Source organism: Cydia amplana, chromosome 19 (genome assembly GCF_948474715.1).
Source record: "Cydia amplana chromosome 19, ilCydAmpl1.1, whole genome shotgun sequence".
Taxonomy (NCBI): Eukaryota; Metazoa; Arthropoda; class Insecta; order Lepidoptera; family Tortricidae; genus Cydia; species Cydia amplana.
In genome coordinates, this window is record NC_086087.1 from 8751345 (window position 1) to 8767469 (window position 16125).

General features: G+C 38.2%; 3 protein-coding genes across 5 annotated transcripts in view; 1 reads left to right on the top strand and 2 right to left on the bottom strand.

Annotated features, from left to right (window-relative positions):
* Positions 1-16125, top strand: part of LOC134656893 (flotillin-2) — a 384591-nt gene that overhangs the window by 149668 nt on the left and 218798 nt on the right. The gene's annotated exons all lie outside the window — the stretch shown is intronic.
* On the bottom strand, positions 4495-7162 carry LOC134656793 (glucose dehydrogenase [FAD, quinone]). The gene is made up of 2 exons (XM_063512316.1): positions 7022-7162; positions 4495-6446 (listed from the first exon to the last, which is right to left on the bottom strand). Exons 1-2 carry the CDS (start codon positions 7160-7162, stop codon positions 4737-4739), a joined length of 1851 nt encoding a protein of 616 aa, XP_063368386.1. The 3' UTR covers positions 4495-4736.
* The window catches only part of LOC134656794 (uncharacterized), a 34498-nt gene continuing 25604 nt past the window's right edge, over positions 7232-16125 (bottom strand). For both annotated transcript variants that reach the window (XM_063512319.1, XM_063512317.1), the window contains exon 2: positions 7232-7797. In XM_063512319.1, the coding sequence (XP_063368389.1) occupies positions 7232-7759 (528 nt within the window). In that variant the 5' untranslated portion in view covers positions 7760-7797. The remainder of the gene's footprint in view (positions 7798-16125) is intronic.

Consider the following 16125-nt stretch of genomic DNA (forward strand, 5'->3'; position numbering starts at 1 on the left):
AAGAAAACTAATTTCAGCGTTTTTGAATATTCATCCCCTAAAGTGGTGAAAAAGGGGTTGAAAGTTTGTATGGATATCAAACATTTTTTCGAACGCGGGACTTGAATCTTTGTATTTCGGGATATTATTAAAATACAGGGAAAGTTATTTCAGCGTTTTGTATAATTCATCCCCTAACAGGGTTAAACAGGGGTTGAATGTTTGAATCCATTACAAATGCTTTGAAACTTCTTAGAAAGGCATAATAGCCGATTACAAAAAAAGTAATTGCAACGTTTTTGGAAATTCAACCCCTAAGGGGGTTAAAAAGGGGATAACAGTTCGTCTTAGGGTGCAAATTTTATTTAAAGCTAGGAACTTGAAACTTCGTAAATAGGTAGTTAGGCAGTAGGTTTTATTAAATAGAGGACATGAAAATCTTCTAAGGGGGTTTAGAGGGATTACATCGAGGACAATTTTATTCAGTTAGGGGCTTGAAACTTCGTAGGTTGTGAAAGACAAGTCTCATGCGTCGTATAATATTAATAATTAAGAAATGATTAACCGTCCTACCGCAATCTCTTGCTGCATAATGTTCTATGCTAATGTAGAATATATAACCACCAATATAAAAATCCACGCGTACGAAGTCGCGGGCAACAGCTAGTGTAAAATAAAGAGAGGCAATCAGTAGCGCTCCTTTTACTGAGTGACCCTTTTGCAACCTCCCAATCTTCCCACCATATTGCATAGGGCATAACATTTACGGATTTGTATAAACATACCATTTTGGCATCATTCCGCCGTGCAACTAAAACGTCATACTCACTAAAGCATTGATGTTCATATAAGCCCTTTTAAAACGCATTTCAGTGTTATATAATATCTGTGTACGTGATTGCTCACGCATTGCCAGTCGCGGGCGCAACCGGCGCGACGCTGAATGCTAATATGTCTGCTAATTTTCGATTCCGCGTATTCCGCTGATTTTTTTCAACGAATAATGACCCTAAAATTTAAAGCGTGAAAGTTCCTTTTTCAACTGTTTAATCGATTATAATACAAGGGTGTTAATGAAGGATTAATAAAGCAGGTGAACCCGCGTTGTTCCACATAATCTATGGATAATGAGGGCACGAGGAACGTGTGCTTAGTTGAGTAATTATGAAGATTGCATTTGTTTCCGCTGTTGGCACATTACTGATTTCACTGATTCCACTCTAAAAATGTTCAGGCAGTTGACTGGACTTTCGGTCTGGAGGAGACTCTTGCCATTGTAATTTGTAATGCCGGTCTGGTATTATGATCAACGAGGCATGGCGTTCCGCTTATCTCTTCTTATAATCCTGTCAGTCCTATGATCTTTCCAAAGTTGTCGTGGTCATGGCGATCTGGAATTATGTCCTACTATCTCCATTTTGCATGCATAGTCGTCATCAGATATATCGGAGCGGCCAGGGTGCTCTTAAATATCTGAACGCGCCTCTTATTGTCAAGGCGTTAGAGAGCGTGTTCAGGCTATTTTTAAACATCTCGGCCGGCTAATTCACAACTCGGGCTAATTACTTAGTTCATCAATCAGCAAAATTCGTAGGCACATTAAATTATCAAAATCACGAATTGAGACGTAATAATTTTTCATGCTCCAAAATTATTCTATCTATGTAATATACGAGTATATTTCCTTTTCATTAAGTGCCGATTTTTCGTGTCATGTCAACCAAAGATGTCAGGCTAAGCCAGCGTTGCTCACTGCAAGTACATACCTTCCTTACACCTACAATATGCTGTAGCGCTACAACACCCTTGCTCGCAAACTCTTTTATGCCAAATGAAAGAGAAGATCCCTCTTCCGGCAGGGCACGGCGAAGTGAACATTGCCTGTCAATGTCAATGTAGTTTTCACACCTCCTATTCTGAAAAGAGCTTTTTCTTCCCTGGTAGGAGGAATCAAAGTGGCACTTTTCCTCCCTGCTAGGAGGGATCAAAATAACACTTTTCTGTTCTAGCACACAATATTTTTTTTTTGCACATTATTGTTTTTAGCTTTAATAATCTGTTTAAGCATCAGATTGTGTCAACACTAAGATTTTTTTATTTTCCTCATAGTTGATGTGAAAAGCAGTATGTGTCACACGGTATCAAAATTATTTCGTCTTGGGCGATAACACTCTTCACTTCACGTCTTGAATCCCTCATTACGCTCAGGATTCTACTTCAGATTGTAGAATCCATCGCTTCATTCAGGATTCAATGTGGGCCCTACACGGAAATATATCATTTTGATCCCTTGTAACACAAACTACTATTGTCCCGCAGTGGATTTCGTCTTTAAACTGCCATTTTTGTGCATTCACGAGTGCGCAATAAGTTAATTCCTGCCTCCATTACAGCGGCGAGTCGTGGTCATTAGGCATTTTTAAAATGTGGACATTAATGCGTTACGTAACTGTTTCGCAATACGCGAAGGATTGCTCCGATATTGATTTTGGATTATGACATAGGAGATATTGTTGATTATTTGCATTTCACGTTCAAATAAGTGCGTAACTGTGATACAATATTGTAAAGAAGCCTACTTAGAAGCTCGATTAAAATATAGTTACCTAGATAATAAAAACATCTTACACAACCCGATATTCTTGGGATGTCATTGGAATAACATTTGGCTAAAAGAGGCCATATGGCACATACATATTGTACACTCAGTTAAAATATACATACCTGATACATAGTTAACTGACAATAACATTAAAAAAAATGCATGAACCAGACCTCTATGTTTTTAACTATAAAAAAGAAGAAAAACTAATGGTAAAACCCAGACAAATTACATAGGTGACCGCTTACCATCAGGCGAATCATATTCTTGTTTGCCACCAACATGGTATAAAAAAAAATCATTTGAACTATAGGTGAACCAGGATCTATTGAGGGTGCGCCATGTTGCGGAATTTCACTGGAACTAATTTTTTCATACTACACTGAATTGTCACCCTATACATGAGAATAACAGCGCCCTCTTGACAATTATCATATATTACTGGTCAGGCTATACCTGACCTGACAACCTATCTTCTGTTGCTGCCTGGGTACTTACTTACAGCCGCTTTTTTGTAACTTGTTTGGTTTCTGCGTCTTCTATTTTAGCGCCCTCTATTTCAGATTGGAACTAATTCAGATTTGTATTTGAACCTCTAATGTAGTAGATGGCACTTTTGAGTGAACTCAAGTCAAGTCATAGCCCACTAGATGGCGCTAGTAGTACTCAGTTTAGCAGAATTAGTTCTGCTACTCCTCCCTAGATGTCACTAGTAGTACTCCGCTTTCAGCTTATTTTGTACCGTTTGTTTTCATCAAAAAACTTTGTGAAATGCATATTACTGATTGTAATTAAATTAACTACTTGTTATATTCTCGTGCACGAGTAAAATAGTTAATAATTAACTGCTTTGACCCAGTAGTTTTCTGTTTTCTTAACACCTGTACGTGGTTTTGATGAGAATATTACAGAAAGTAGGTACCTATATGTATAACTACTTTAGCTGTTGATTAAAAAATGCGTGCTTGATATAAGTAAATGGAATCATTCAAAACATTATTGCATCTATTTTCATTATGACTTTTCTTCTGCCTCGTCTCTGATAAGTAATCCCTCAGTTAGATTTGTTTTTGATTTTCTACTTACCACAGGAAGAGACGTTTACAAATAAAGAAATTAAGCGCCATGAGAGCCGTCTGGTCGATTTGTAAAGCCAATAAAATGTAAACCACGTCCTGAGGTCGAGTTTCTCTTTATTGTATTACCTTTATTGCGGTCCGTCGAGATTAAATTTCACCTCCAAGTTGGTCGTTAGTGAACCTATTTTCCTCAGGGATTGGCGTCACGTTACTTCGTGACACTATTAAATGAACAGCCAAGGTTTTCCCTTCAACATTTTTAGGATTCGGTACCCGAAGAGTGACAATAGGAACCTTAACTAAGCTGTCTGTTTGTGCGCAGGCTCTATTTCAAGAGACAAAGAAATAAAATAAAAAATAGGGCCCACCTCATTATAATTTAAATATACTTAATTAAAAAAATCCCACACAAAAGTATAATCATTATCTGATAATTTGGTCAATGTATTTAATTTTAGATTTTATTGGGAGCCGTACAATTCGCATGATGTTCTGAGATTTAGTTTATGATCAGTATTTTGACTTTCTTTCAAAGTTTGTTTCATTTTACTACAAATAATAATAGTAAAACCGCAAAAAGTTGTTTACGATATTCTTTTCACCAGGTTCGTGTTTTCACTTGTTTACCTTTTATAATCAACTCTTGTTTTTTATTTGCTACTAAACAGTATTTTAATAAATAATTAATTAGGATAGTAATGTATGTATTACATATTATGATTTATTATGAGGTATTTATTATTTATTGCTGTTTGTTAGATTATTCATTTGACCAATCACTGATAAATATTCGTAGGGGAATATAAAGGTACCAAAATTACAAAGAATAAGACATTTATCTTGCTTTTTTTAATTATTATTCTTATCATTTAGGTACATACATAATCTTTAGCACAATAAAATACCACATCGCTTTCTTATTTTTAAGTGACAAATATAACTATTTACAAACTTATCGAAACGACTTACGCTCTAAAAGCAAAGTAACACAACATTAATTTCCATGACTGAGCTGAGTATTTTAGTTTCTTCACAAATTTCACAATTGTAACCACTACTATAACCACTAAACACTGTCATAACACAAGCCAGTCCTCCTTAATCATATCCGAGGCTTTTTCGGCTATCATAATTACTGGTGCGTTCGGGTTGCCGCTTATGATGGTCGGCATGACGCTCGCATCCACCACTCTCAGGTTGGCCACGCCGTGGACCCGCAACCTCGGGTCCACCACCGCCCCAGGATCCGTCTTTGGCCCCATTTTACAAGTGCCAGTCGGATGGTATATCGTGAATGTGAAATGTTTCAGCGAACACTCCCAGTATTCGTCACTGAACATCACGTGGTGTTGACAGCCCGGCATAGGTATGTTGTGGGGCCTCGACCCGTACCTTTGGAAGGCTGTCGTATTGGACAGAGCCATGGCTATCTTTATGCCCTCTATTAATACTTTAATATCTTCTTTGTATGCAAAGTAGTTCGGCACTATGTCAGGCGGATGAAACGGATTGCGACTTCTCAACTTTACCCAGCCGGAGCTCTTCGGGCGTAGCAACAGAGGGAGAATGGTCCATGTCTCTGCTTGCTCGATCGGTTTGTAAACTGTGTTGTATACTCGGTCCCGTAGATTCAGAATCCTGCGGATCTGCTCGCCGCCATCGGAGTTGACAGAGCTAGGTGCGAAATGAAACTGCATGTCGGGCCAGTTGCCCGAACTTGGAGCGTACTTCGTATTGACAAAAGCTAAGCCTTCTACTCCTTGATTGGTCATCGGTCCCTTTTCATAGAGAATATAGTTCATAGCTACAGCGAAGGTTTGGAACCGATCCTTTTTAAACGTGACAGGTTTGTTAACGACGAATGTTAGGCCTCCCAGTCCAACGTGGTCTTGCAAATTGTGACCAACTTTAAGGTCTGCGATGACAGGGATACCGTGCTCCTTTAAATGGCTCGCTGGTCCCACTCCGCTAAGCATCATCAGTTTGGGCGTGGACAATGAACCGGCTGACATAATAACTTCTCGCTTGATCCTTACTTTTTGCTTTTGTCCATTTCTTATAAACTCGACACCGTAAGCCTGTTTTTTAACTGGATTTATTAGTATCCTGGTGACCTGTGCTCCGAGGGCGATATGAAGGTTTTCTCGATTGCGTATAGGCCGCAAGAAGGCCTTGGCCGTGCTGCACCGACTGCCGCGCCGCATGGTAGCCTGGGTTAACATGAATCCAGTCTGCTTCGCCCCATTTATGTCTCTGTTCTCGTATCCAAGTTCCATGCCGCCCTTCAGAAATGTCACTGAAAGTGGCGAGCGCCACGGAGCCTCTTGAATCGTCAGATAGCCTCCGGCAGCGTGGTAGGGCGTATTGACGAGGTATGGGTTCCGATTGTCCTCAGATTTCATGAAATAAGGAAGCACCTGGTCGTAGGACCAGCCAGGATTACCGAGCGCCTCCCAGAGATCGTAGTCGTTGCGATTGCCCCGCACGTATACCATGGCGTTGAGGACGCTGCATCCGCCGAGGACCTTGCCTCTAGGCCAGTTGCAGCGGTCGCCGTTCATGGCGAGGCAGTAGGAGCGGTTAGACGAGGGCGTGGTTTGGTACTGCCAGTCCATCTCGGAGAGCTGCGTGTAGCCGGCCAGGGCGGGCACGTCGGAGATCTCGGTCTCATCCTGGCCCGCCTCCAGCAGCAGCACCGTCCAGTTGCCTACCTCGGAGAGGCGCGACGCCACCACGGCGCCCGCCGAACCGCCGCCAACTATCACGAAATCGTATATCGGCAAGATCTGAAATGGAGATATTTTTCTTTATAGCAAAAAATTAAATAAAGTCGCAAACTTTTAAAAATTACGTTATTCAACCTTTAACGGTAATAAATAGGGGTTAATAGGTGACCTTTACTTTATGTGGTTACGTGTTGTTTCGTTTCAAGCATGAACTGTGAAGTGAAACACAGGTAGAATAATAACTACTCGTCAGTAATTAATACTACGGTTAATAAATCCTTAGCTACCTACTTATTTATTCGAGTACTAATCAGCAATATTGTATTGAAATGAGATATGTGTTCGTGTAAAGATTGGCCATAGCAATCCAGCGCGGGAACGCTGCCTGCGTGATGGGCACCTTACCAAAGGCCCAAAACTTTGATAGGTGTTTGTAATTTTTTAGCTTTAGTATTAGTTGTACTTAATTTTAGTTTTATATTCATTTTATAACACTTATTATGCAATAAATGAGTTATTTTCCCTTGTTCGTGTAAGTTATATCAGTGTTATAAAACAAAGGATTAAGTAGAAGCATTTTGTTTTTATAACAAAGTTGTTTTAGACAGATTGTATTTTTAAATAAAACTACTCACAGCATTGACATCCGTTATATGAGACTCTGGGTCGAACTGCTGGTATCTGAAGTACGTAATCCCTAATGCCAGGAGTGGTATCAGACCCAGCACGGTGATGGGCGACGGGGCCAAACTCGCGAGCGCTCCTGCTGCCTCCATGTTTGCGTCCCCAACTCATCTACTACTACACTAATATTTACAACTTATTCTACGAGTCTTTTAGCTCTCTTATATCCAATTATCCACTTTCTTTCTCTGGTCGTCCTCTGACAGGATTTTAGGAGTGTAATTCCTTATTCCCGCCTTCTTTGGCGCAGCCACCTTAGACTTAGTGGATTCAGGTTCACTATGGTAACTCTTCAAACGCGGGGTTTTCAGTTCATCCTTGTCATCATACTGAAGCTTGTATCGTTTTTCCTTCGGTATTTTCACCGGTTTATATAGTTCTTTATTAACGTCTGTGTAGTGACTGTTTTTGTATAGGGAGGTGCAGTAGTAGTCGCTTTTGGAGGATCGTTCGGAGCAGCATTCGTAGCCGCTCGACCCGCTTCTGTAGCCACTGCTTTTGGTGGAGGAGTCGCTCTTGAAGCTCTCCGCGCTGCGCCTGGCCTTGTGCCGCTTGTAGTCCTTGTCGTCGAGGTCGGCGGGGAAGGTGATGGGGGAGCTCCGGTACTGGAGGGGGTCGGAATACTTCTCCTTGTAGCGGGCCACCTGGGCGGCGCTAGCGTGAGCCGCATATGACTGCTCTTGACCCATGGTGAGATGCGCGGCCGCGCGTTCGCGACGTTTGATTTCTGTAATGTAAAAAAATAACGATGTTACAACTTGTTATCATAATTTTCATTTCTGCATGTTTAATTGTATAAACCTATTAACACCTTAAATACTGGTTACTTTTGCTAAGACGTTAACTTTTAACTTTATCCGACACAAAGTATAACAGCCCTTTACGAGTAACTTTTAGGTGTATCAATTGTTATATACACAGACTTGTCATTTTCGCGCTCGCGCTTGACAGACAGCTGAAGTGTGCGAAAGGGAAGCCATCACGTATATGAACATCGCATGAGTGCGAAAGAGTTAGACTACAAATGAGAAAACGTGACCATTTTTGAATTTGACGACGGCCGCGGACGGCCAAGAGCGTATCACCGTAATTTTCAATTTGAAAAATATACACAAATTCGGAAGAAAACTATTTGATAAAGTAATACAATGAAGATAGTGTCTTGTAGTGTACCGGATTTCAGTGTCACGGGGCCAAATAAACCTAGCAAATACTCATTTCAGAGGAATAATGATATTCCGAGCGAAATTTTCTTAACGATATTTTGTCAAATTAACAGCATAAAAAGTGTAAGAAGCCGGTTTATACAGTTGATTATAAGTTTTTCTTCCTTTGTGTGCTAATATTTTATCATATTACTCAATAATTTAAAATATATTGTGTAAAAACATAAACTGTTACTTTACGCTAGGGCTTGACAAAATGTTCAGATGACAGTATCGATAACTTGTCGGTATATTAATAGCTATGTAATCATTTCTTCACGAGACATAATTAAGATATTAACCTTTATAACCGACTTCAAATGATAACGATTGTTATACCATTTTGAAGGTGCAGCTGTTTAGCAGTAAATTTAAACTTCACTTTCCAACACAGTAAGAGTTAGACTAAGATAAGGCTGTAACGATTTTGATCCGCGAATATTCGGCAACTATTCGGTATTCGGCCTATTCGGCCACTTTGCCGAATATTCGGTATTAGGCCGAATGTTGCCTACTATTCGGCCGAATACCGAATATCTGTTGCACCTACTTAAAAAGAAAAATTGCAGAATAAAAATAACCAAAAACTATGTAGGAATATTTATAATGTGTTCTTGGAAAGTTGGTAAATACGAGGACCCTTTTTTGAGCATTTCTTGATTAAAAAACATTTCATTTTTATCATGAGTCTGTTTTGTTTGACTCTATTCATTAATGCTTTTCAACAAAAATATATCTTAGCTAAGGTTGAGCTTTGTTAGCGATCAGGTTTCATAATAATTGTGACTCAAAATGTTCGCATGTCATGCCGAATATTCGGTATTCGGCCGAGAGAGGGGCCGAATATTCGGTATTCGTTATTCGGCCAAAACCACTATTCGGGGCATCTCTAGTTTATTTTATACATCATAATGTCGTAGAATTTTAACGTTTAAAATAATACATTTGAAAAAGTAGTCGATAAAGCAATCAAACACCGACAGATTATTAATATGTTGTAACATGACATCACTATTTTTGATCTCACATAGAGAATTTACGCACACACTGGCATTTCATTTTTGGTCGCACTTTTGAAGATTGACAGTTGTTCTTGTCTATTCTAATTCTATGGTTATATATTACAAATCTCTTAATATAACTTTTTGTTCCAGGTAAAAATCCACAGCTGTCACGTTACCACAGATAAAGTAATAGTATTTCATACAGAATGACCACGCTCCACTCCGCCCCGAATGGAATCACCCGCGGCCCAGGAACCACAGCCCAGGGCAGGGGCCAGGAGCGGTGATGGTTTCATTTCATGTGTATTTCGAAATTCAGTTATGCTTTTGATACACGTTTCCTTCGTCTTGATATTATATTTTACGCTGTACTTAAAAATACATATACAATTAATTCATGAACACTAAAGGATAGTTAGGTTCTAAATGGCGTAATTCGCCAAATCTAGAAAGTAAAACTTGTTTGTTTTGTAATCCAAAATGTGTAAATCATATTTTTGTAGTCTGCTATTATTGCATGCAGGTTATGTTAACATCATATGGTCAAATTTTAAAACAGTATAAATATTCTACAAAGGCAACTGGCATATATTTTGTTGCATGCGTCTGTAGGCTACGGCCTCTGTTTACTATTAAGTAGGCCTTACGCTTGTTTGAAAAAGCCGTGGTATCAAACGTTAGTGCGAGAACCAATAAATGGATTATTCGACGGATAATATATACGGATGCAATATACATAATTAATACATATATAGTACGGTACGGGCAGTGTTGGCCGAAACGTTAATGCAATTGTAAATAATAATATAATTATTGTATTATAATACTCTGAGTACACTCGTAAAAAATGTATCGAATCTTTGCGTTGGTTTAGGTTAACGGCACTAGTTAATCAAAGGACAGATTGTACAAACACAAAACATTGGTAATTTTTAGATTTGTATTGAGATTATAATTAATTTTTGTAACATTGTACAAATCGTTTACAAGGAAAAATATATACATTAATTATTACGTCGTAATTTTTAATAAAAGTATTAAAAACACATGACAAATACGAGTAGGTACTCCGGTTCGAACCGAACGACTCCTAAGTACAGGAGTACTTAGGAGTCGTTTAGTTCGAACCGGAGTATATATTTTTCCTTGTAAACTATTTGTACAATGTTACAAATTACAAAAATTAATTATAATGTCAATACAAATCTTTTGTATGTTTTATAAGTGGCCAAAAACAGCGTCAGAACATCGACCTGCAAGTCTGCGATAGTTGACTTACAAGCGAGCGGGGTGGAATCATGAAATTCATATCCGAATTCATCATTCGCTGTTCAGTCGAGTCAGTTAAGACCCTTCTGATGGCAACCGTACGATGTTCCGCCGAGCGTTCAGTATAATCTACGGCAACCAAACGATACCGCGTTGTACGAATCGCGGCGGACGGCAAAGTGACATCTAGCGAGGAATTGAGAAAACAGCTCCCAGCCGGTCGTCGCCCTTGGCCTTGTTATCACATGTGGCGGAGATATAATAGCGGTCTCATATCATAAACGGCAGACTTTCTGATTTGATATACGATACGAAATAAGAGTAACTTAGTCTATTAACAATGTTTACTATATAGCAAAAAAACATTGTAATATTAACGTGTTCCTTAATATTGCAATGTTTTTTTCCGATAACGGTGATTACGGTGAATTGTTTAACTTTCACTTGTAATTCTAAATCTACAACCCTAACTTATCATGCAATTGAAGAAATACAATAGTATAGACTTCATGAATGCGAAGATTTGGGTTATCCTCCAAGATAATGCAGCAATGGATAGTGAACAGACAGAAGAAACGGAACAATTAGGGTCAGTCCGCGATGTGACGTTTCACTCTCCGTTGTTAACGACTGTACTTGTATCTGTGCTAAATGACTTTTGTTGTACCTAACTTTGGTTAGAGCTATCACTTTTGTCCAGATACTGGGCTATAACCGCGAAAATCGAAGTTCGCAAATTGCGTGCATTTTTCTCTGTCACTCTAATTACGCCTACATTGGAGTAAAAGAGAAAGATCCCCGCAATTTGCGAATTTCGGTTTTCGCGGTACTCCCTCGGTTTACTGTAGGCCCGTTAGACTCGGGATAGAGTAGACCTAAGAAACCTAATTAGGTAACGAGTATATTTGTAAGTAGACAAAAATAAAAATCAGTCAATGTTTGTTTTTAGGGTTCCGTACCCAAAGGGTAAAAACGGGACTCGCACTTGGCCGGTTTTTTTCAAATTTGTAACCAATATTAACGTAAACTAAACTAATGAGGCTTAATTAATAATTCAGTTAGAAAGTTGGGTGTATTGCGTAATGACCAATTGTTTAATCAATTATCGATATAGAAATAGAAGCATTGTATTATGTAAGGCGAAAGTAGGAATGGTCGAGTGGCAGACGCACTTAACGAGATCACGCAAACCTTACAGGCACAATATAGCGAGCTAATGGACCGGAACTACGGGGAACATCTCTAGGAATATGCGGAAACTACAGTAATCAACAATTATAGGCCATTTAGGGCATTATGAAAAGGGACCTTATTGTCGATTGCGCTTACGCCGCACAGCGTCGCGCGGCATTGTATTTATATCGGAGCATCGTTAATAATGGCGTAAGCGCCATCGACAATAAGGTCCCTTTTCATAGATAACGTCACATTTATTTAAACGTTATTACACAATACAAGGAAAAGGACAAATGGCGAACATTACCACTGTGCGGTTAAGCATTGAAGTTCATTGAACGTAATATACATGTATTTAGATACCATTTGTCCCTCATGCCTAGACCACCTCTTTTTGTATAAATAATCTATGTTAGTTGTCGTAGTATTAAGAAACTTAAAACTAAATTTTATTTCCAAAATATTCGTTCTATTAGAATTTCTCTGTATTATACTTGTAATTGTTTGTTTTTACCCACTTTTTACCATTAAAATAATATTAATAAAAACACTATTTTAATATAAATACCAATTTACTAATTGCAGTTTCGTTTAACACTCAGAAACTTAGAAGTTTCAAGTCATCAAATGTCTGCAGGTAACAATTGCACGCGGTCACTCGGGTCATACATATTGTCAGGTTAGGTATGCTGAAAGTGGTTGTCCATGACTTAAATAAAACCGGCCAAATGCGAGTCCGCACCATCAACAAAAAATAGAGCAAAACAAGCAAAAAAACCATCACCCATCCAAGTACTGACCCCACCCGACGTTGCTTAACTTCGGTCAAAAATCACGTTTGTTGTATATTTGAGCCCCACTTAAATCTTTATTTTATTCTGTTTTTAGTATTTGTTGTTATAGCGGCAACAGAAATACATCATCTGTGAAAATTTCAACTGTCTAGCTATCACGGTTCGTGAGATACAGCCTGGTGACAGACGGACGGACGGACGGACGGACGGACAGCGGAGTCTTAGTAATAGGGTCCCGTTTTTACCCTTTGGGTACGGAACCCTAAAAATGGTGCCTACACTACACATCAAAAAAGCTAGATGACAAAGCAATTTATGCTGGTTTTTTGTGCGATGACGTCCTAACTTCGGCTTTCAGCAAGCTTTGCTTTTAATTCCAATGTAAAATTTAGCGTTTAAAATATACCTAAATGTTGATACCCGTTCGTACGATTGTTTGTTTTATGTTATGTGGCTTAATCACTAAAATAATCTTGGTACTTTTTAGACACCTCTTATGAACCTTTTCTAGCTTAGTTTTGTTTAGTAAACAATTCTTTAAGTTTTAACAACCAACTGCGACTGTCAAACATGAATTATACAATTTACACAAAATTGTTCGTCGAAGTGAACCGTGTAAATTCACGTAACGACTAAACCTTTCAGACTAATATCCATAGCCGAGCCGTCACAACTCACAACAGAGACAAACACAATGTGTGGAACAGCCGTGGTAATTACTCGCTTGTTTTGGTTCCGCGGTCTTTTTCAGCAGTATCAACAATGGGATATTTTACTCGCACATTTAGCACTTCATGCACATTTAGCATGGAATGTTAGGCCTTGAAATTTTGCATATCTGGTGCAGTAATTCATTTATTGTGCAAAACATACAAGATTTACAAGTTTTTTTTTCTAATTTTATACTGTTCAATTGCTTCGTTTCTTTACACGTGTTCTAAGAATCAGTGTGAGTGTGTCAGGTCAGGACTCGGCACTACCGTTAAGTTGGCATACCAAACTTAGCCGGCGTCAGTTTGTTAAACTGCATTCGTACTTCGTACGCACGTAACTGGTGATCCTCCTTTAAACATACATACCTATGCGCAATGCTCATAATATATTATTATTATTAAACATTGAAATGTGCACTTAATTACCTAGTAAAAAATCTGAGGTTCGCGCAATACCACCATTCCATCTGCAAGTCCCACTTAGTTTTGACGATTTTAATCTCACCATTTATATAACGTTTTGTAAGCTTTTTAAATACTTTATTAATAGCATTTTAAGCCCACCTCTTTGTACATTGATTAAACAATGTTCTTAAAAGACAATATTAATGTTGTAATTTCTAATCTCTGAGTTCGAGACAAAAACAAATCCTCGTACATCAGTTAGTACATAAGATACTAAGACTAATTGTATTATTCTCCATAGTCTCCATGATGAGGGTATTGTTGCGATGCACGATGGTACCGTTCCGAATTTACTAGAGCACGACACAGCAGGCAGTGTATTTCTGTTGTTTATTTGCCTCGTAGTACAGACGAGACCAAACGTCCAAGCGAACCAGTTCCAACTTATATCTCAAGATCTATCACTATACTAAATCCAGTTGGGCATTCAAAATTTTTGGGTCGACATCTACATCTATTTGTTTTCCATTCCCAGCAAATCTGCAGTTTTGGTTAATCTTATCGCAAGACTTATAGCCACCAATAGAGAGACAAATAGAGGAAAGAGCTTACGAATCAGGTAGTTAGCATTTATGATCCTGACCCACCTGAGCATTCGACTCGCCTGAGCTCTGAGCTGCAAGCATTGGTGGAATAACGTTCAAGAACGCACCAGAAAACGCTCAGAAGTGTTTGTTGTGTCTCACTTTCATGGTAATTAAAGTCACTGCAATTATAATAAAAAAAAGCGGCCAAGTGCGAGTCGGACTCGCCCATGAAGGGTTCCGTATTTAGGCGATTTATGACGTATAAAAAAAAACTACTTACTAGATCTCGTTCAAACCAATTTTCGGTGGAAGTTTACATGGTAATGTACATCATATATTTTTTTTAGTTTTATCATTCTCTTATTTTAGAAGTTACAGGGCCCCGGGGACACACACATTTTACCACTTTGGAAGTGTCTCTCGCGCAAACTATTCAGTTTAGAAAAAAATGATATTAGAAACCTCAATATCATTTTTGAAGACCTATCCATAGATACCCCACACGTATGGGTTTGATGAAAAAAAAAATTTTGAGTTTCAGTTCGAAGTATGGGGAACCCCAAAAATTTATTGTTTTTTTTTCTATTTTTGTGTGAAAATCTTAATGCGGTTCACAGAATACATCTACTTACCAAGTTTCAACAGTATAGTTCTTATAGTTTCGGAGAAAAGTGGCTGTGACATACGGACGGACAGACGGACAGACGGACAGACAGACAGACATGACGAATCTATAAGGGTTCCGTTTTTTGCCATTTGGCTACGGAACCCTAAAAAACTATTAACTATTTTATTTAAGTGAAATTTTAAATGGTTTTTACTCTATCTGGAGAGAGGTGTTGTTTATAATGTTGTGAGTTTATTAGCCACTTTGGGTGTTTTTTCGTAAGTTTACCTACCTATTGAAAGGTGACCCTATATTTTAGTTGGATTTTTATTGTTTGGATTCGTTCATGACTTAGGTACTCATTAGTCTCACCTAAAACATATACATTAGGCACTGTACCCGCTCCATCGTTATTATGAAGGATAAATATCTAAACATGAGTCGGCTATCAAATTAGTACTTCCGCAGGTCATGGGGTGAGATTGGAATCTTGCAGAATTCTGTTACTTTCTTCTTTCGTTATTTACTTTCTCTCGGTGAAATTAGAGATGAAAAACAAACAAACCCTTTTGGAGTTTTTATTCAAGATAATGAAAATAAACCAACTATAAGAATGAATGAACTGTTGCAATTAATTATTAATTAATTATTATTGCAATTAAATAATAGCTATTAATTATTTATTGTATTACGTACGAAAAAATTAATGAATAAGTAGTTGGCGTTTATGATAGGATACCATCGGTATGAAAAAGCATAATTGTTAGGACAACGCTATTTCCAGATGTCTTGCATATTATATGATCGATTTGACAAATACATATAGATCTCAAGAAGACAACAACATCTAAAGAAGGGTAACCTCTACTTCACCCTCGATAGTTCCGCCGTGTCAATTTGATAGTCAACTATAATAACTGCATGGCTTTTTCTTTAGCACTGTCATGAGCGCCCACTGGGCTACAGAGTCAGTAGTTAGAAGGAAGTTTGCTTGTAATACACGCAACTGATGCACGCCACAATGTTTACTATTTTACATTAATAACTGGTCAACGATCGAATTACGATTACCTACATATGGACTGCATGTTTTGCGTGACCAATTTTGTACGTTTCATTGTAAATAAAGAATATACCAACATAAAGTCCCCCGAATTTTTTATAAAAAGCTGTCCAAACAATTACTTTTAGATGCATCGTGCAGTGCAGAGTGCAGATGATTATGAAAGAAATTAATACAACCTTAAAATCAAATAGTTTCAAATTATTTTTTATTTAAATGGTTTGTTTATATT